The sequence below is a fragment of the Cariama cristata genome, unplaced genomic scaffold (genome assembly GCF_000690535.1).
Source record: "Cariama cristata isolate BGI_N322 unplaced genomic scaffold, ASM69053v1 scaffold11952, whole genome shotgun sequence".
Taxonomy (NCBI): Eukaryota; Metazoa; Chordata; class Aves; order Cariamiformes; family Cariamidae; genus Cariama; species Cariama cristata.
In genome coordinates this window covers 4976-26617 of record NW_009605530.1, presented here as the reverse complement: position 1 = coordinate 26617, position 21642 = coordinate 4976, and the positions used below count along the sequence as shown (strand labels likewise).

The 21642-nt window shown below is 38.0% G+C and overlaps 1 protein-coding gene across 3 annotated transcripts in view; it reads right to left on the bottom strand.

The window, feature by feature from the left end:
* Positions 1 to 3617: 3617 nt before the first annotated feature.
* Positions 3618 to 21642, bottom strand: part of GNE (glucosamine (UDP-N-acetyl)-2-epimerase/N-acetylmannosamine kinase) — an 18497-nt gene continuing 472 nt past the window's right edge. The window contains exons 2-11 of one of the 3 annotated variants that reach the window (XM_009695990.1): positions 18551 to 19002; positions 17244 to 17396; positions 16567 to 16779; positions 15793 to 15880; positions 14501 to 14711; positions 10780 to 10909; positions 7472 to 7693; positions 6282 to 6464; positions 5508 to 5624; positions 3618 to 4901 (exon numbers count right to left, since the gene is read on the bottom strand). In XM_009695990.1, coding sequence (XP_009694292.1) covers positions 4666 to 4901; positions 5508 to 5624; positions 6282 to 6464; positions 7472 to 7693; positions 10780 to 10909; positions 14501 to 14711; positions 15793 to 15880; positions 16567 to 16779; positions 17244 to 17396; positions 18551 to 19002 — 2005 coding nt within the window. In that variant the 3' untranslated portion in view covers positions 3618 to 4665. Of the gene's footprint in view, positions 4902 to 5507; positions 5625 to 6281; positions 6465 to 7471; positions 7694 to 10779; positions 10910 to 14500; positions 14712 to 15792; positions 15881 to 16566; positions 16780 to 17243; positions 17397 to 18550; positions 19003 to 21642 lie in introns of those variants that run through there. The other 2 variants (XM_009695991.1, XM_009695992.1) reach the window with 2 other exon arrangements.

Genomic DNA, 21642 nt, shown 5'->3' with positions numbered 1-21642 from the left:
TCAGCAGGGGACTGTTTCATTACATCTTGCATCAGTAATGCAAATTTCACCGACAATTGTATATGATTACAGTGTTGCAGTGCCTTTGGCTGCAGTTACAAGCATACATTTAATCTCTTGCTTCACCTGGCTGTTTACTGGTCACAGGTGGTTACTATGTGCAGAAATTTTACCTGGCTCCAGGCATGAAGTAAAATCTTACAGCTTTTTATAAACTGCTGTTCCCATACTTATCACAGGGTTGTAAAATTGTAATTAAAAATAAAGGCATCTTTGGGAAAAAATCAGGCTATTTCTTCAAAATTTTACCTTAAATACAGTCTTCATACACTTTGTTTAATTAAGCACAAATTTGACACTTTATTTGCATTTAAAATTTCTGTGTAATGTGCTTCATGCAAAAAAAGCTGGCAGATGTAGTGTTCAGAACACCTTCAGATATAGAGTTACAGCAGTGGCGGTCTAATAGTACAAGGAAGGCAGACGTGGTGTGGAGATGTGTTATTTCTTTTTAGACTAACAGAGAAAAATGTGTGCTTTCAAGCATGCAAATCTTTCTTCAGGCAGCAGTAACAGCCTAACAGTAATTTGTGATTTGTTAAGGATTGAACTGGTATCTTTGTGAGGTTAGAAGAAGGGTTGTGAACCCAAAAACTTCCCTCAATTATGACAGCAGCAGAAAGAACTGGCTGTAATGCTTGCCTTCCCATTCCCTTGCTCAATCTGAAAGAGCACTTATCTTTGATTTTATACCAAAGTACAAACAGTGGGTGGTTTGAGCACCATAGCAAACTATACAGTTTGATGTTGTTTTGTGTGAACTTGCTAAATGAACCAACCTAGAAATGCTACAACTATATGTGCAAATTTAGGCAAGACTTAAGAAAAATTTGGCTTTCTGTGTCTTCTTCAGAATCTCATGAACATTTTTTAGTTGTTACTAAAACACATTATGTACCCACAGTCCAAAGCATCTGCTTTCAGATTATGAGGTAAACATAGCTTGATGCCTGACTAAAACAACTGTACTAAATACATGGCTATAGCACCTACACTTCTAGCACTGGTTCTAACCATTTTTTAAACACAGTTATCTGGAATAGTTCAAGGGGTGTACAGTCCAGGTGTTTTACCATTACTAACTCCTGTGAACTGTCCACAGCATTTGAAAGGGACGCAATGAAAGATTTCACTGATGCGGATTGAATCAGAGAATAAACTCTGTGTGCACCTTACTGTCTGTGATGTGGTTTTGTGATACAAACTTGACATTGCCTCCACTGGTAATATGGCAAAGTTTCTGACAATTTTGATACACTTAAATGGAGGAAGGATAGTGCTTCAAGAGCACCAGAAGGCTGAGGCATTTGTTAATTCTGAGTGTAGAGATAGCAAAATACTGAATAACTGAACTTGCTGCTCAGGAGACCAAAAAGACATTCCAAACCTTGATGCTGTATTGATTAGCTATACGTGGCTTGCAAAGCATCAGCAATGATCTGTAAAAAGACATTTACTAAAACTCAGCTGGCCTCATGGTCCCAAGTCCTGGCTGGTTGGGTTTTTGTGCTTAGCAGAGCTGTAGTGGACAAAGCAGTCTTTTTCCACCAGATGCAAGGATAGAATCACAGAATCAAAGAATTGTTATGGTTGGAAGAGACCTCAAAGACCATCAAGTCCAACTGTCTTACCAGTGCCGCCATGCCCACTAAACCCACTAAACTATGTGTCGAAGATGAGAAGCAATGTGGTATAGGGACTGGTAGAGGTCTTACTGGTTACATGAATTATAAGCTGCAGCACTAAGAACTCCAGTTTCAAGTCACTTTCCAACCTTTCAGCACTCTGCTGTATTAAGTACTGCAGGTGCTTGCTCACGCAATGCTGATTATAAACATGCATGTCCATAAAGGGTCTCCTCCTGCCCAAGTTCTTGAGTGTCATATGCAATTCTGTGTAGAGGGCTGGGCAGTGGCATTCTTGCTAAGGCTTCAGCAGTTAGTATACTGTATGCACTTACCAGGGACACTGCAAAACCAAACCTCCTCCTCCAACAGGTAGTATTAGCAGGTGATACCAATGCATGTAATGAGAATGCACTGCTTCTTTAGGCTCTGAAATGCTGATAATAGCTGGGGGAAGAGTTCAGCTGTTGTGCTTTCATTCCCCTTCTTCCCTCTCAGTAACGGATATAAAGGCTGGTTTGCCCGCAGTAGAGCTCATGACTTTCATGGTATGGGTTGCTCTAAAGGACATAGGGCCAGCATCAAGTAACTAGATAGGACAGCACTGCAGATGTTCTGTGAGCATCTGGTATTTGCTTCTCCTGGGACTGGGTACAGTTGGGGGGTTAGTGTCCATAAAACCTCTGGTCCACAATAAAGTGCCTGAAGCGCGAGGGCGGTTTCTGAACAAGGGACGAAGGAAAAACAAACAAATAAAATCACTATTATGCTATTAAATATTTTCTTTTATTATTTCTGATTTTATAAACCCACAAATTTCTCAGGGAAACCTGCAAGGACTTCTGTACCACTTGCACATATGCAGCAGGTTCTTGTCCAGTTGACAGAAAAAACATTTTCAAAAGCATTTGAAGAACCATTTTCCTAACAGGACTAGACATTAAAGGTCTTTAAACTTTTCAAATGTGTTTTAGTCTTTCATGTTTTCTCTATGCCTGCACCCTCCCTTCAGCTGCTAGGGAAAATGTATCTGGAGTCTGAGACATCAAAGTACAGAGCTTCAGGAGGTCTGGAAAGCAAAAGCCTGGTCCCAGTTCTAGTCAGGCATTCCTTGTACTGCTAGAGGATGGAAAGATCAAATGAGACATCTCCTCACTGTGAGAACCTCAATACTGTTATTCCTGAACTGAGCTACTCTAACTGTAGAGCAAAGCCAATTTCCCCTTGACCTGCTTATGGCGCTATTGCTCCGTTATTGAAGTCAGTGGGAATCACCAAGTAAACCAAGACACATAGGAAAAGGAACTAAGAACCCCTGGTGACATAAAGCCTACTACAATTTTGCAAATGGTTAAGAGCCAATGTTTGCCAATTCTGTAAAAAACTATGGTATAGAGGCTGCACAATTATTCCTAGAGACATCAAGGAGATCGGGTGGCGTTTCTAAAATCTGCTATGAAGATGTGAGTTCTCAGTAAGCATTCCTTGCAGAAGAGGATGAAGTGCAGACAACTTGTGTAGATTATATCCCAGAATTAGCCAGTAGAGTGGTTCACTATACTAATAGCTGTTCAGTCCAAGATTATTGAACAGCAGAGGGCAGTGGTTGCAGAAGGTTGTTTTGTTTTGGTTAGAGAAGTTTGAGTGTGGAAATAGCCCCTTTTATTCCCCTGTACTAGTACACTATTGGACTTCTACGAATATAATCAGTGGCTGAGTTAGTTAGGTGTCAAAATAGGCCATTAAATGCAGGACAGAGCATGGTCTTGTGACTGTTCCTCCACAGGCATCTTCTTTCTGGGATAGCTGATCAGTTAGATGTTTTTCAGTTTCTCCTTGTGTCAAATAGTTACTACTACTATCTTGAAAGTGTTCTAAAAAGCAGCTGGATAAAGACAGAGCTATATATCAAGAAGGACTAATTAAAGAAACATAAATCATCATTTACCTAGGCAAGCCTTCATTGGTTATTTGACATACTTTGCTCCCAGGCTTCTGAATGTCTTGAAGGTGAGGATAAGGTTCAGATTTGACTTCCCACCCTGCGAGCTGATGGTCAGTGCAGGACAAGAACAGTATAGCTGCAGCCACCAGCACTGCTGAGGAGATGCACTACGTCACTCTGCATGGAAGAGTTTTCTTGAAAGGCAGAGTCTTTATCATCAGATGCACCTCATAGCTGAATTTCAGCTAACTGGCTACCTCTGTCTGCTAATTTGGCAGACAAAGGAGTAGACTAAGTACCTTGAGAAAATCCCAAACAATAAAATTCAAATAATTTACTGTTGGCCATAGCCAGAAGACAAAGATGCTCACTGCTACACTTGTCAGTTTGTTTGGACTGCCCTGCAGGCTGTAAGCTCACTAGACCATGGTCTTTTTTTTCCTTCATATGCAAAGCTTCTAAAATGGGGCTCTGCCCTCTAAAGATGATGATAATAAATAACTGCCTCCACCAAGTCCTTCGTGAACCACAATTTCTCAATGCAGCCTTTTAACTGTAGAGGCAACTTCCCTCATTTCCACCCACTGAAATTACTACCTGCTATTGGCAATTACATCATATTTACTTTGGGGGTGGAAACCTGGAAACTGAAAAGCTGGTCACATTCTCATTTCACATGGGTAGGAAATGAGATACGGATCGCCAAGTGTTAGCTATAATTTGACACACTATACACATATTCCCCAGCATACATCAAGATATAAATAATTCAGCTACACTTAAAGCAACATATGGGCTTACCAACACAGGTGATTAAAAATGACAGAATTGCACATTAGTTCCTACGAAGTCAGACGAAATTTAGGAAAAGTACAAAAAGATAATACCTCCATTAGGAAATGCTGAAGTAGTCACTAACTATTCAGAACACTACCCTGATTCAGTAGATGCTCTCATCAAAGACAATTTTGGGCAAAGTATTCCCTTCACCCATTAGGAATTTGAATAGTCCATTTTTATAATTCTGCCAGGCACCTAGTATATTCTACGTGTAGTATAATCCAGTACCAGGCTAGCAGCTCCAAGAAGAGCAGGATCTGCTAGGTTTGAGACCACGACATTCACAGTTTTAACAGAGGACAGAGCCTGTCGATTTATGACATCTTTGACAGCATTAACATAGTGGCTAGCTAGAACTCCAGAAAGGATCACAAGAGAGGGGTTCATGGTGTGCAGAATGTTCACAACTCCAAGGCCTAATGCTGTCCCAGCTGAAACGATAAAGTAAAAGAAATTAAGTAGAATACTCAAAGCTGTCCAGGCATCAGTAGTGGAAATACATCTGTTAGCAGCAAATGACACAGTCAGGAAAGTGTTCTGTTCCATATGGCAGACTGTTTTGAGTTTATGTTATCAGACAATGTGTGTATGCCATTAATTTTTCTTTCAAAAGTAAAAGAAAAAAAAGGCAATTTTATTGCACAATAATATGTTATCCAGTGATATGGATGTGAAGGACAAAGCAATGCATTACCACACTTGTAAGCTATGGGAAATGGGCAACTCTGCCATCTTAGTGCTATCAGCTACGTATGAGGAAGAGGGCTGTGTTTAAAGCTAGTAAAACAGTAAAATATCCGTGTAAAGTAATAGGTAAATTGCCTTTGCTTGCTCAGACTAGCCATTCACTTGCCTACAATAGAATGTCCCCAATATTCCTCATATTTTCTAATATAAGAATGTTGAGACTAGTAATTTTTATATAGAGAGGTCCTCAATGTGTAGCATTGTGTTTGTAGTGTTGCAGTGGATTACCATTTCTGTATCCTCAAAAATATAATCATGGAAGGGTTCCACCCTTTGGGCTATGTTCTCACCTGTTCTGAGAATGCTGTCTGCTTTTGTGTTCCCAAGTTTAGCTGCTTGAATGAGATGTGCAGCACTAACAACCTCCTCCTTTTTCATTGACATTCCTTCTACTAGAAGCAGATCCTCTGTTTAAAGAGGAGAGAAAGCCAAGAGAAAAACATGGTGATATGGTAAGTCAAGAAATGGAGGGTGACAAACAGGCAGTTAAGATCTTAACTTCTCTTTTACTTGCATACCGAAGCCTGAATCCCGAGCCATCTGTCCAACACTGAATTTAGCCACAGCAGTCTCATCCGTATTATTCAGGGAACTGCTTGTAGAAGCAGGGCATCAAACTCAAACAGTTACAGTATGGTAATTCACTAGTCTTGTCAGCCCCAAAAGTTAATAAAACAAAATATAAATGTTCTCAAACTTATGCAAGACTGAGAAGCTATTGCTGAAAGACAATCACCGAGAAATCAAACCTCACAGAATGCCTGTTAGATTACCTTATGGCATGCTTAAAAAGGAGAGACTAAACTCTACTACATGCTTCTGGTAATTTTGAGACCAGTGGTTCCAAATGTGGCTTGCCTGCGTATTGCCATCACTGAAGAACTGTACTGTACTACACAGGTTGTGGTGGCTCCTGGGCTGGCCATACACAGGAATCCTATCTGGTTGCCTATACAACTCCTAGAAAAAGATGGCAGGTCTATTTTTCTTAATGTTATCTTTGCAAATTTCTTCCTACACTGCAATTTAGTAATCATGTTTTAAAAAATAAAGTACACAGATACCATCATGCAGTTTCTTAGCTTCTCTCTGTAATGCTATTCCAGAGGCATATGCTTCTATACATCCTTGGCTACCACACAGGCACTCTGGTCCATCTAAAGATACAACAATATGCCCAAGCTCAGCAGCACAGAAGGAACTGCCATGGATCAATTCGTGTTGATGAATGATTCCACCTCCAATTCCTGCAAAGATACAAAGACTTATACGATTAAAAAAAAAAAAAAAAAAGGGGATAAGAGACAGTTTTTAAACTGTAATTTTCCAGGATGTTGACATTTGCTTATTCTAATACAGACAAGAGGAAATATGTGCATCAGTGGTCTTCTGCACTTGAAACCAAAAATTACTGGTTCTTGAAGAATTCTTCTCTGTTTGACACACCTAATAAGCAACCTCATAGCTCCCTGTTATTCATATGTGTATCGAAATGGTATATAATGCTTCTCCTTTCTTAAAAAGCCTATGGATGGTACTGAACTACTATGACAGATCTTTTAAGCTTGTGAGTCATGCTCTTTATGCACAAAACTAACCTTTCAAGTGGCCTTAAAATTTTGCATTTCAGAGGAGATGTTCTAATGCTGTATTTAGACAGGTAAACCTGTGTCCTAAAGAGCCAGGACACTTAAATCTGCAATCCTCTGCTGCCCCTTCCTAAACCCTGGGTGGGAATTCATCAGCTACTTATTATTGCCACCAGTCTAAAGGACTATATACTTTAAAAATGAGAAAAGTTACGCCACATTTGTGTTTGAGATATAATAAGCATCATCCTCATATTCAGTTCCTTATCTTCTAGATACATATGCTGATCTGACTTGTATTTCTGCAGCTGGAAGACAATTAAGCTATAAAGCTAAAAAAAGCAAAGTTACTCCAGCTAACGTTGCTTAGATTTTCCTTATTTTGAAAAAATGGTTTGCCTGCATAGCTGTTATCAGCAGAACTTCTTTTATCAAGAAGCTTATGCTATGCAAAAGGTTTCATTTGCCTGAATAAATTAAAATTAAAAAGTACCCTGAAAGAAACGAATAGATACAGTGGTAAAAGGATTTTTGGTTTAAGAACCTAATATGTTAGGAGTTTGCAGGCATAGTAGTGGTGTTCATGCTTTTAAGATCAGCTGAGCTTCTGAGCGATGGTGGTGGTATTTTGACTTTGGGTTTCATTAAACTATTAACATGCCCACCTGTACCAGTAATGAGTGTTACAAAATTTTCTATTCCTTTTCCATGACCAAATTTCCTCTCTGCTAGAGCAGCACAGTTTCCATCATTGTCCACCCAGACTGGCAGGTGCAGAGCATCAGATATTGGAGTTCTGAGATCCACAGAGCTCCACTCCTGAATGAGTTTTGTGGAGTGAAGCACAATTCCTTCTCGGGGGTTTACCCGTCCACCTGTGGAAATACCTAAGTCCCAAAAACACAGGAGAGAAAAACAAAAACTAAGTCTGTGTAGTACTTTAGTAAAAGATCTATTTTGTCTTTGCAATGACAAGTATTTTTATTGCTAATACTAGGCTTTGAAGCAGAGCATGAAAGTAAAAATTTCTAAGTATTACTGGCAGCGCAGTTTCTGACATGTAAAGGTAATTCATAGAACTCCATTGCTGTAATCACAATGCACCCAGTATCTTAATACTAACTAGATGGGTAATAGTGTTAGACAGTTAATGTTCCTACTTAGAGCAAGATTGCAGCAAATCACTTAATACTTGTGTTTCTTCTTAGTCTTGTACGAAAGACATACAATAGCAAACTGTACAAAATAAATTGTTCAAACCCTGGAACAGTAGAAGTATCCTGAAATTTGCTGTAACTATCAAGATTTAGAATGACTAAAAAGAATTGCTGGACTTAAGAGTAGTGATTTCTACTTAACAATACACTGTTTTCTGGAAAAATCAAAACTGTTCAGAGATTTCTCTACTGAACAGCATAATGGCTAATAATAGGAACTATTAGCCAAACCAGTTTTCTCTAGCTGGAGAGACTTCCAAAGTTGATGGACTCTGTCAGGACCTTTGAAAAGTGGGTCACTCTATTATGGAGGTATTTAGCTCTAGACAACAAAGTTTGAACATTCTTCTAGGAAGATTATATAATTGTGTCACTTACCTAAAGACGTTCAGGGGAAAAAAAAAAAAGAGTCCCAGGGTTAACATTATAATAGAAAGCGTCCAGAAAAGCTACAAGACAAGCAGCTGAATTGAACATTAAAGCTGTAAGACCTCCAAAAATACCACTTTGTAAAGAACAAATCATCTGAGAACCTGTCAGGAAGTACCTAATAGAAATGACATTCCCAATGTCAATCAATGAAGGTCTCCCTAGGATTTTAAGAACCTAATGTTTATTACAAAACCTTATTTAATACTTAGTTGCTAACTCAGCAATACCTTAGTAAAACAAGTCTACTTTTTCTAAATGCCATAATTCTTTAATTGATGTAAATGACTATGGGAATTAGCAGAAGCTATCTCTTCATCCTGTTTTCTCTACTGTCAGCTCCAGAAAGAGAACTTAAATACTGCTTAATAGCAGTAAACAGATAGCTGTTACTGTGCATGGACCTGGGTCTCCTTTGATTTAAAATTTGTGTTTTGTAAAAGTAAAAAAAAATTCAGTAACAGCTGGTAGTGTTCTTTGGGCCTGATAGTCTTTACTTTTCCTTCATTTTCATAAAGCTGTTTTTAATATAAATGCTTTATTTTGAGTGAAAAAAAAACCCAACTAAAATAATAAAATTGAAACTAACTGCAGAGGTATTGCGATCTAGACTTACTTGATCATAAAGACAAAAAGATGTTGAAAATTACGATTTTTTTTTTCTCAAAGCCTGACTTTGTAATCACTGCAGACCTGTTTTTTATTAGCGGGAGTTCTTCAATCAAAGTTATGTTTATGTAGCTACTATTGTCAGTGTTGACAGCAGTTTATAGGACTGAAAGGAGGAAAACACTTTTTTCCATTGCTTTCTGTTAGTAGCTCTTTCTCCTTATTCATTTCCAATGGTTATTACTTTTACTCTTACCTACAATAGCTGGAAGAAGGCCAGTGTTATGGATAAAAAGTCCAGGATTAAGTCCAGCCTTTCTGCTCAGTCTTGCAAAAATTTCTCCGAAGTTATAGGAACTCTCCATCTTACGATTATTAGCATTCAGGAAATTACTAGAATCTAATGCGTTAATTATTCCCATAGGAATTATATATCATTCTCTAAAAAGAACTTTCAGCTAGTATTCTGATTCAAACTATGAGTCTGAATGAGGCAAAGAGCAGCTAACAAATAGCCAGGTAAGAAATTTCTTACTCTGTAGCACAACTTTTCCCTTCATTACTCCGTAATTGAACAGTAAGCAATCAGTCATGGAAGGAAGAGGGCTGAAGAATAAATAGGAATGTAATTCTTGTAAAATGACAAACAAAAGGGGAAGTTTTTTTTCCCATATATAAACCTATGTAAACCAGTTTATGGTTTCATGATCCTAATAAACGTAGCTGACTGTAAACTGTTCTTAGATACTTGCAACAGTGACTACTACAGAGTTTACCGTATTTTCTACAGAACTGTGAGGCTTTCAAGATTTAACATTTGGACACAACAAAATAGTCTGGGTGGTTAAGTCATGTGTATTACCCAACAGATAGTCTGAAAGATTTGATCTGAAGGTCTGACATAATTCTTACAGCTCTGTGTGTCTAACAACATTTTGAAAAATACTTTTAAAAGAAGTTCAAATTAACTTTTCTTTATACTTTCTGAATCAAGTAAGTTTTGGTCTGGAGCAGACTACTTTTCGTTTGGAGCATTTCTCTGCTGACATGAGGATTTTATGTCCTTAAAAATCCAAGACACATTACTCAACACCTTCGTAAATAACTGTAATATCTAAGACCAAAGCTCCCAGTCATCCTTAAACTGAAGAACTCCTGTCTGGTATAATCACACAGTTTAACTTGGAACTCTACTGCAGTGTAAGTAAACTAGAAATCAACAAAAAGGCTGCTTTTGTCTCTGTTAGCTGCAAATTTAGTCTAACATTTTAGCCGTTTTAGTCTGGCCAAGTGTAACTCAGAATTCTGCTGCACAGTTGATCTTGGCCATAAAGAAAGGCTTACAGACAGTAGAGGAAACCTGACTCAGCTGCAGTTGTTTCAAGAGCTGTTTCAATATACAGTAAGCATCTGACTCACAATTCTGAGACTGCAGAGAGCTTCAAAATCCACAAAATCTATATGCCACACATTTTAGATATACTTTAGCTACAACTTTGCAGATTGCTTTCATGGCTGTTACATACTGAGGCAACTTTAGTCTTTATAGTCAGCTTCTCACTTTCGCAGACATTTTAAAAGGTTTTTGCATTAAGAATGTAATTTAAGAGCTTAAAATACAGAAGATCCATTTCAGAAAGGTATTTTAAATTAATCAGTAGTGATTTCATTTCATGTTGAAAAACGTAGATGAAAGGACATAGTATTTGTTAACTTACCTACTCCCAAAATTCTGCAGTTCACATTTACCGCCTCTGATGCAGCCTCTACACACATCTTTAGAATTAATTCTAGTCTGTCTTCGTAAGTTTTAGGGTTGAGTTGTGTATACTTCTTAACTATTTCACCCTAGAAATTAAAAACAACAAAACATGCCCCACAGAAATTTACTTCATGCTGAAATTTCTCTTCAATTTAACCTACAGGTCAACTTGGAAATGGAGAGTCATAACTTCTGTCTTTAAAACAAAACCAAGCAGATGCATGCCTTAGATCTTGGTCCTACAAGCTGTTCTGTGCAAGATTCCTGACAGCTCTGGGGGATGTTTTCAAGATGAGGCATTACATTCTGCTTCTGTGAATAACATCCCCTGTCCGAAATAAAAATACATATTTTAAGGAACACATGGATTGTGTAAGGAAATACCACAGGAGCTACTGGAACTGTTGTTAGGAGTAAATGGTGATACAGCAATGCACTAAAGCTCAATACTGATGTGTTTAAAAAAAGTAAGAGAGTAGCAATGGCTAAAGTGCTTTAAGAATAAAATGTTTCCAATTTGACTACATGAAAGTTTTGCCTGGTGTCACAGATGCTGCTGTTTTATCAGCAGGAGGAGAGTCAGCCAGAGAGAAATGCTAGAAATTTCAATGCAAAGTTTACTATCCTTTCAGAGATATTTTTCTTTCTGAGTAATTATACTTCTGAGTCACTTGAAATATTTCTGGAGTACAATCTACTGTGATATATGTTGTTCGGAGGAGGGAGAGTCCAGGAGGAAGGGATTATTTTCAACCCTAGCAGTCATGCAGTGGTAACGAAAGCATTCGTTTTGCACTCCTGGATCTGTGGGAACTAATCTTAATGTAATGTTAATATTGCAGGATTAGGCCAGGAAACTGCAGAAGGTATGCTGCTTAGCAATGTTATTCTCCTTATCATATCCCTTGTACTCTACAATATATCTCAGTGAACAGCATTGTATTAATAGAACTAAGCAAAAAGGAGTAACAGAGGCAGTCGACGTGCAACATGGCTGAGTCATTGTCACCACAGTAACTTAGGAAATTCCAAGAAGTCACTGGTTTGAGTATTGGATCCCACCATCTCAGCATCACATCAGCAATAGTTTGGGGATTTTTAGATTTAGTTTTCTCTTCGCTTTTGGTTTGGAGGTGGAGGGGAATTAGAGGAAGTTATTTTGGAAGACAAGGCTGCAGCAAACATTACCAGAAGACACAACTGCTTTTAAAAAGTCAGTTGTTTTCTTCATGAAGAGAAAACTACACCTTCAACTCTGCCATTTCCTGTTAAATGCTTACATCTGTTGTGTTAATTTTGTTATGAAAGTCTGATCCTTTTCACTGTGATTTGCTAACATTTCAACTTTCATAAATTCCACTTCAAGCTACACTCTGCAAAATGGACAGGAGTTTCTTTTAATTCATTTTTTGTCCAGGTTGTGTTGGCAGAAAATGTGGTGTGAATTTTGTTTCTAAAAAAAATTATACTTTTAAAAGTTGTCTTTAAGGCCTTAAAGATCTGACAGACATCTCCTTTTAAATGAATGCAACAATTCTGGACCACATCAGGTCAATTTACATAGCCCTTCATCTCTCTGCGGGCAACCTACTTTTCTTTCTGGGTAACTATGTCTGACTTAATCTAAGTTATCTGGAAGTATGCAGTCTAATGGTATGAATAATTGTCCAACACTGTTGAGGATAAAAGCCAAAGACTTCTCAACAGGCGATTTATTCACATCTCTAAAGTGCTGCAGAGTTCAAGATTTTTATGGGGGTGTGTGTGTGTGTCCCTCAAAAAACAGGAAGATGGGTATCTAAATGAGTTAAAATTCTTCAGTCCTAATTATCTTTTATCAACCTGCATAAGAATTATTTCAAATATTTTTACACCATCACCAAATAATTTTTATCCTCTAAGCTTGAAGCTCACAAGTTTAAATAGAAATTTTGAGGTTTTTTCATTGATCCAGATATCAGCTCATGATCATGGGTGTATTTACTTGTTTCACTGAAAGACAGTTTTGCAAGTGATCTGGCACCAGATTGATACTGATGTCATTTTGTTTGCCTTGCTGTTTTTTATGACTTCAGTTTTTGTTACGTTTGCCAAGCACGAACTTTCATCTTTCTAAGTAGGCTGTCAAACATTTGTAAAGTTGTCTATGATTGGCAGAGCTATGTAACCAATGCATACTTATTAGTGCTATGACACAGGCAAAGGAAAGCTTCCTACTGTGCCGCTACCAGAGAAATGGGTTGAGGAACTTCTAAGCAAGGAGACCATTAAATCACACAGTATCCCTAAACCTGAACATATCTCCATAGAGCCTTTACAAGGCTGTAAATTCCAGCCTGTTTCAAGTGGGTTACTTTTACAGGAAGAGAGGCACTTCAGACTCAAAATTCACTCAATCTTTAAAGTCTCTATGAATTCTAGTGTATTTATCAAATCCTGCTTATTCTGATGATGACATTAAACCATCAAGCACCTCTTTTCTTACAAAGGCACAGTCAACACAATAAAAAAACCAACCAAACAAAACCCCAAAAAACCCAACCAAAAAATGCTGATAGGAATTTTAGAAGATCATCGTACAACTCAAATCCACCACCCTTTTCCAATGCAAGATCAAGGAACTATAATGCAGCTGATTAAGAGACCTTTTTAAACCAATTCCTACTATTTCCGCAATGAAGACACCATATCCTTCCAGGCTATCTATTCCAGCCTTCTCTTGCATTGACAGCTAGCCTGAACAATTAAGAAAAATTTTAAAATAATTTTCCCTTCCACTGTTTTAATACTTTACTACTAGTTCATGCACAGGTGAATCTGATTTTTCTCTTCATGAAAGAGGCTTCTACATATCTGAAGGCTTTTTTTTTTTTCCCCTACTATCCAGTCAGTTTTCTCTTCTGTAGGCTAAAGAATTCGAGTTTCTTCAACTTTTCCCTGGTTTCCATGTCTGTAATAATTACTGTTTTTCCTTCTGATTCTCTCTCCAACTGGTCTACATCTCTGTGGTGTGATGCATTACAGTGAACACTGTTCCAGCTGAGGCTCAGAACTGTCTTACTGATTATGCTTCTATGCAGGAAGATACTAAGAATTTTTGATTACTGGCTGTGCTTCTCTTGGTAGAAGAAATGCAAAGTTCTGTATCCTGAACTCACCCACCATCAACCCACAACTCCCCCTTAGTAGATGGCTTTGCTAGATGCTAGTGGTTGGTCAAAATGGTTCTGTGTGCCTATTACATGGCTTTGTAAGGCAGCAGGGAAGTAAAAAGACTGCTTTTGAAGCCCTTCTCTTTTTTGCTTGACATATAAAAAGTTGCAAGGTGAACTGAGTCACCTTTTACAAGGAACCAGCACATCTGAAAGTTGTCCCATTCTTCGAGGTCTGTATGACTTCCCACAGAGAGGGAACAGCTAGGACCATGCACCAGCAAAGGGGCTTTGCTAGTTTAACAGCAATCTTCAAAGAGCAAACCCTCAGGCAAGTTCTATCAAGACTGTATGAGAGTTGCAACAAACGAGGGAAAATTTAATTTACCCCTCAACAGCAAAAGCTATTGGGACTGCTTTGTTTTGGAGCTATTCTGCATCATAAGCCCACTTCCCATTGTAGGAACAGAACCACAAAGCCCAATGGAGTTTGCAGAATATCTAAAAGTATAACAGAATATTTACCTTCATACTGACAATTGCTACTCGGAGATTTGTTCCGCCTAGATCCACAGCCAGAGCACTCTGTGTCTCTAGAATATGGTCAATATCTTGAGAGATATTATCTTTGACAGGAGGAAAACAGAATTTCTTTTGCAATGGCTCTTTGAGGTCGATAGATTTAAGGAACTTCAAAATCCTTGGAACAGCATTGCCATCTCCATATATTTTTGAGCTATAATATGAAAAAAAAAATCAATTTAATTGGAAATAACACTGCAATCTATGAGGTTCTTGATATGACAGAAAGCTGTAACACTGTGTCATTACAAAATTATGATATGACTACTATAACAATACTGCAGCTCACACTACTCGAGTCTGTCATGCGATATGGTAGATAGCGTTAGTAGTTTGAAGATCACACAACAGATTGCTCAAGTTTGGCATTAGCTCCATTTTGGAATACAAAACACGGAATGTAGAAAAGTGGAAAGCTAATGATGCCAAAAAAAAGAGAAGAGTTTAATGAAAGGAATCACATAATAAAGCTTTAAAATTATGGAAAGTTTATGTATGTGCTACAAGTCCAGACAAGATGTACTTATCACACAATGACAAATACATAATAATAAACTGTACATTCATGTCAGTTTTCAACATACAAATCTGGTTTTAAAACATCATCATACATGGTGTCAGACATTTGGTATTACAGAATGCAGTTTTATTACTCTGTTGAGATTCTTAAGAAATACACTTTTGATCCTCATCTGTAATTAGACAAATATTATCTCTTGAAGTTTATAAGAACTTATACATTGAAGAACTGAGGATCAGTACTGTATGACTGAAGAATAATAAAAAGAATCTTGCTATAATGCTGCAACTCCCCTGGAAGCTTGCACTCAGGACTGTCTACGTATCATGCCTGGGGTCAATCCAGCTACAAAGTAGTGTGTCCTTCAGGCACGAGTCAGAGGTAGGGAGGCAGAATGTTGTCCTCCATGCTGCTCCTATGGAACAAGCTTGCTCTCTTAATCATGCTAGTCTAAGCTAACATATGAATATTGTCCTCTTGATTTTCTGTTGGATGTTAAATTACTAGTAACATTTTGGTCTACAAGTACTAACCTGCATAATGGACACTGTACTATGATTCTGAATGAGGTATGTGAAATGAAAAATAATCTGTAACCTCAGATTAGTTCATTAAAAGCATTCCGATCAAATATGATGAACCATCTCAGGACTCAATGCCTTTTACTCTACTGCTTTAACATCCCCCCTCCAAGAAGCAAGATGAATGTACTTACCATGGATACTGTTTACCAAACTGTAGCTGTAGAGCATGCAGAATCTTATCCTGTGTATCAGCATCACGAACATGAAGAACATTTTCACCTAGATGACAAAAGTTAACATAATAGGACAGGTCAGCTCCTCAAATTATATTAAAGGGTAAGAAATGAAGAAATAATTATTTTGTTTCCTCTGAGCAAGAAAGACTCCAGCCAGATTGACATCACTCTTCATCAATTATGTGCCTCTGCTTGCTCCCAATAAAGCAATGGTGACTCCTATGATACACTGTCATGCATTACAAAACACTAAAAAGCAGAACATTAACCTTCAACAGAACTCTATTCTTAAATTAAAAATGCACGAATGAAAACAGGGGGTAAATGGCTATTTGTGTCATATCTACATATCTGTGAAAGACCACAATACAGGTACTTCCTGAAGTGGTGAAGAGTTCATATTTTTTTAAAGTGAAATTTTAATACATGTCCAACATCAAACTACCTAGAAAGGAAAACAATTACTTCCCTATTGTGCTAAATGGCATCCACTGCAAATGGAGATATATTTTAACTTGTCTATAGATAAAAGCCTCATTATCTTAGGTAAAACACACAATCAGGACTAACATGATACGGGAATAACCAGTGAAGCTTTAAAATGGGTCAAAAATTATGTTGCACTGATACTGCAAGATGGCATCTGTCAAGCATTCATTTGCCTTTATCCTGTGGAAGAAAAAAACCTCAGAACCACAAGGAAATTAAAGCAGTTAAGCAAACATGTACCTGTTTCTCTTCCTGTCTGACGTGTCCCCAAGTTGATAACAGGTGTACCAAATGCTCCCACCTCTCTGACACCACAACTACTATTACCAATCATACAACCAGCATGAGCAACTAGCTGAATGAACTGGTCAAATGGGACATGCTTTACTGCCCGAAAATTGGGATGATGTTCAATGCCCTTCTTCCTCATCACTCGAACCATCTCTTTGCTTCCTACAGAAAAACAAGAAGTAGAATAAATGGTTCTAGTTCTGCTGTTAAACTGAAAGTCCAAACATGCAAAGGAGCTAACAGCTGTTCATTGAGTTGCCAGCTCTGAGTTATTTGGGTTCTTTTTTTATCTTTACAGTGTAAGTTGCAGAGCTAGGCACATAAGCCCAAGTTTGACCTCAAATCCACTGCAAAAATATTTTGGAAGTTTTTAGTTAATTTAAGAGGCACTAATATCGCTTCTACATGTCACATGGTTTCCCTTCATCTTCCTCCCCACTTTGAAAAGCTGAAATGTGCTCCAGCAATGTGAACATGGAGCCGCAGTGGATGCACACGTGATGCTAAGACCATCCAGCTATTTCCATCTGGCTGAAGTTCTGGGATAAAAGCACTCCATAAGAACCTATGTACGCTTTCAAGACAATCTGTTATGTGTCCCTCTGTCATGACGGTATTTTACTCACCCGCATCCACGTTAGGGAATAGGACAAGTGTTCTCTTGTTGAAGGAGATGAGTGCATCTAGTGTCAGCTCAAACATCTTTATAGAATGTTTAATATCTGTGGTTACAGGATGTTGCAAGGCAACTATATAATCTCTGGTTTTGACATCTTCACCTGTCCAAATGGAGCCCAAGAGAAGTTTTTTTTATTGGCATAGAATAGTGAGAGGAAAGGAGGACATACTTTTGAAACTAATCATGTGAAAGCCTGAACAGTCAAGGCACTGAATGGTATATCTAACACATAAATTTCAATGCTACAATAAAACTCAAGGGAGTAACAAGACGGTCTAACTTGTTATTTGCCTCTCTAAGCAAGTCTCATAACTTTACAGACCACTACCTAAACCCCAACAAATTGTTAACTTGCAGGCCTACATCTAAAGCTTTGCAAGACTATACCAGGGTCAAGAGCCTGTTCTCACACCAGTGTAAATCTGGAATAACATGAAACCCCTGAAACTGCCCAGGTCTTCTTGTCAGTTGTCCATCTTCAAGCAAAAATTTCATTCCCATTGCTTTAAAAAAATCAGTGATACTTGTTTTAGTACATTTGATAAAAAAATTTATCTCCAAAATATTCACCTGCTGATCTAAGAAGATTCCAGCTTCCAACTACACAGATTTATGTGCCATAGAGGAGATTGCTTTGTCAAAGATGAAAAGCAAACACAAAACCCCATTGTTTACAGGAATTATCTGTAAATCAATGAATATGAAGCACCAAAAGCCTTTGGTGCATGTTGCCCTGTTGTAGTGCATTCCTCAAAAGAAAGTTTGTAATATAAATTCCCTTTGATTTTTTTTAGATTAGCCCTGAAGAGCTTTGATTCTATTTAAATATATCCTTTACACTAAAATAACTGTTCATATAAGACTGTTCTGCTTTTAAATTGTTCAGGTCAGAGACATTACCCATTTAAGGAGGTTTGGTTTTTTTTTCTGATTTGGCAAAAGGACCAGGTGTGTTTACTGGGACAGAATTGTAGCTTTCCAGGTATACATGGTAGAACACAGAACAAAATGTAGAAAGAAATAAATACTGGATAGTATTACCAAATGTACTAGTTTTTTGAAAAGACACTGGTTGATGCTTGATAATCATCTCCAATTAAGCAAACTTAAACTTATTAGCAAGCAGTCTGTCTCTCTTTTTCCTGTACTTTTCTCAGAGCCACTAGTCAACAGATCCCACAGACTGATAACCTAGTTACTGAGTTTGTCTAGTGTTGAAAGTCATATGAAAAACATAAAAAGTGGACTGCTCACCTAGCCACATGCGTATAATACTCATGTAGTCCTTATTTTTGGCAGAGAGAAGCTTGTCGTATGAGGGACAGCCTGCTAAAAGGATGCGGTCATGGTCTTCGCACATGGCTATCAAATGCTGCTCTGCACTCCTTGTGCAGCACACGTGGTAATGGGCCAGTTTGGTTATAGCATGCCTGATAGAGTCATCGATGGTCCCACTGACTTCCCCACCTTCAATGTGAAGAATGCGAATATTCATCAGGGCTGCAGATGTGGCCAGGGCCAAAGCATCAAATCTGTCCCCATGAACTATCATTATGTCAGGTTTCAGGCGGTTCAGGACATCCGGTAACTTGACTAACGCAAGGCCCACTGACTCCACCATAGCTGCTTCATCCTCCCCTCTCACAATGGTGTGCAATCTTGTATGAATATCGAAGTCATCTTGTTCAATCATACGATAGGTATTACTGAAAGTAAGAGGAAAAGGGTTACAGTAAATACAACTTCGTTTTACAGCAACATAGCTTGACAAAATAACTGCATACTAGAATAGCTGTAATGGGATTGAACAAAGGCCTGTTTATCATATCTCCTTCATTGAGAAAACTAGTTTTTAAGATTTCAACAGAATATTCTCATCCATATGAAGATCTTCCCTCATATTTCAAGCATCAAGTTTTTCCAGACAGATTTAATGAGGAGCTTTACTGAATGCGTTCTGGAAATCCTCAGAAATGGAACTCTTTGTTCATGTGTTTGCAGAGCCTTTCGGAGAATAGGTATGGCATGATTTGCTTTCACAAAAGGTACGTTAACTCCTCACCAATGTATTGACTTTGTTGGACAAATGTATAAATATAACAGATACGATGCAAAGCTGAGGCCTATATGTTCAAAGAAAACATCCTGCAGCTAGCATCCATTTTTCAGATTCTGTATTTGAGCTGTATCAAGACTTAAGAAATCACCACACAAAGAGGCCTTAAGTTCAAAGGAAAGAGGCTTTCACACTAAAGAAAAAAGGTCTTCCACGCAGCTTCATTCCATAATGAGGAAGTTAAAACATTCCTTGAACACTGAGAATTTTTATTGTTTACAATTATGTATTTGAAATATGAAAAATCATACATCTGTATAAGATTACCTGTCTTCCACATTCACTAAACCTGACCTAAGTAGTCTGCACACTCTGACTGGAATGAGAGAGAAAAAACCCAGTTTTCCAATGTTGTCTTCAACCCATCTGACATATTCACTGTCTTATTAAAAGGATTACACTCTTAAACTGATTTAAATCAGACTTAATTTTCACTAAATCCACTCTGCTACTCATAGGCTGCAAATGAAAATCTCACAATCTGCAAGCTGAGCAAAGATAGCAAAGACTATAAAGTGCTCCAGCTCAAGTAAAGAAGCAATCTCCATTCTGCGAAACTAAAGAAAACCCTGTCTGTCTACTCAATTCTGCTCACTGCTGTAACACACAGGATATATTCCTACAAGTAATTTGTCAAGCGATTGTTTTTAAAAGGCAAATCCTTTTTATGTAACTGAGTGAAACAGCTCAGATTTTTACAGCATAAACTGCATTACATTTCCAACACCATTTACAATTACCCTTCATAGACCTGCCTTTTTCCCTACTATATGCATTTATCTCAAAAAACATTCTTCTCTTTTCTTCTATACTCTTTCTGAAAGATGAAAATCTAGGGAACAAACAAGACTGTGCATTTTTGGTGTTTTTTGTTACTATCCTCCAAACATTTCAGTAAGAAACATTTCACAGGATCACTATCATTTGAATTCTCCTACTGTTGGTTACCCTACTCAAATCACAAGAACACATACGCTTTGACAACCCACTAATTCTCTAGGATCCTCCAGATTAAGGAGTGCAGGTCTGGGTCCTGAAAAAAACCCCAAGCAGTATCACAGTTTAAGAATACTTACCACAAAGCAACTAACAGCACCAATATTTGTTAGATCAAAATCTCTATTGCTTTGTGCATTACAAATCTTTTACATCAGAGGGACAGGTGTTAAACACCTTGGAATTGGAAAAGTAGTATTTCATATTACTCTGCACAAGTCTTGCAGACAGCAAAGGGTTCAGGACTATAGAAAAATCAGGGCCATGTTTCTCCTCTTCAGCAAGTGAAATGAGATTACCTTATTTCTCCAGTCAGACAGGATGTAATTCACTATGCTAACCTGGCATGGAGTTTGATTGTGGGTTTTTTGTGTGTGGGTATTTTTATTTTTTTTTTAAATCAGGTTAGTTTTGTGGTGTTGAATTCACCTTGCCACGTTATTAGAAGGAAACAACGTCCAGTACAAAGCAAGGAGCAGAGAACTATACTAAGAATGGGCAGCAGCGGAATTTCCTGTGTTAGTAGTTTGAGGTCATATAACTTCCTAACACCCTAACTTAGAAAGTGCCAAAATTTCTCATTGGAATATCCCAAAAGTATCTTTACTTGAAGATAGGCATAACGTTTCTAAAGGTTCAATAATGCTGATATGCAGCAAGCTTATGCTGAAGTCTGATTTTGACTTGCAAAGTAAGCATTTTCCTACCTATTTCGCTTACTGGGCCCAGTCTGGCAAATGTAGCCTGAGCAAAACCAACCAACCAACAACCACAACCCCAGCAAAAATATGCATGCTGTTCCTTCCGCCTTTTCCCCAGCAAATAGGAGAACATGTGGGAAGTCTTTCCAGAGGAAGGGATTCGGACCAAGACATTCCATCCTCCCAGCCAGATGATCTGACTGCTTACTTATAGGGTGTTATGGAGGGGAGCCTAATCTCTCCTGACAAACCATACCTAATAGATCTATCAGTTATTCATTTTGTCAGAAAGAGACAACCACCTTTTCCTTCCTCCAAAATCCTGGAGATAAGAACTAACTGTATTCCCCTGAGATACTAAGTACTTTCTCCAATAACTATGCAAAGTGGAAGAGTTGCAAATTAAAATGGCTGAAGATTATCTTTTCTCCCTGAAAATTAAAAACTGTAGCACATTTTCATTTGATAATCACCAGATTCTTAGGGAAATCTGAATGAATTGAGTTTCTCACTTCATATAGTCTGTGATCCTG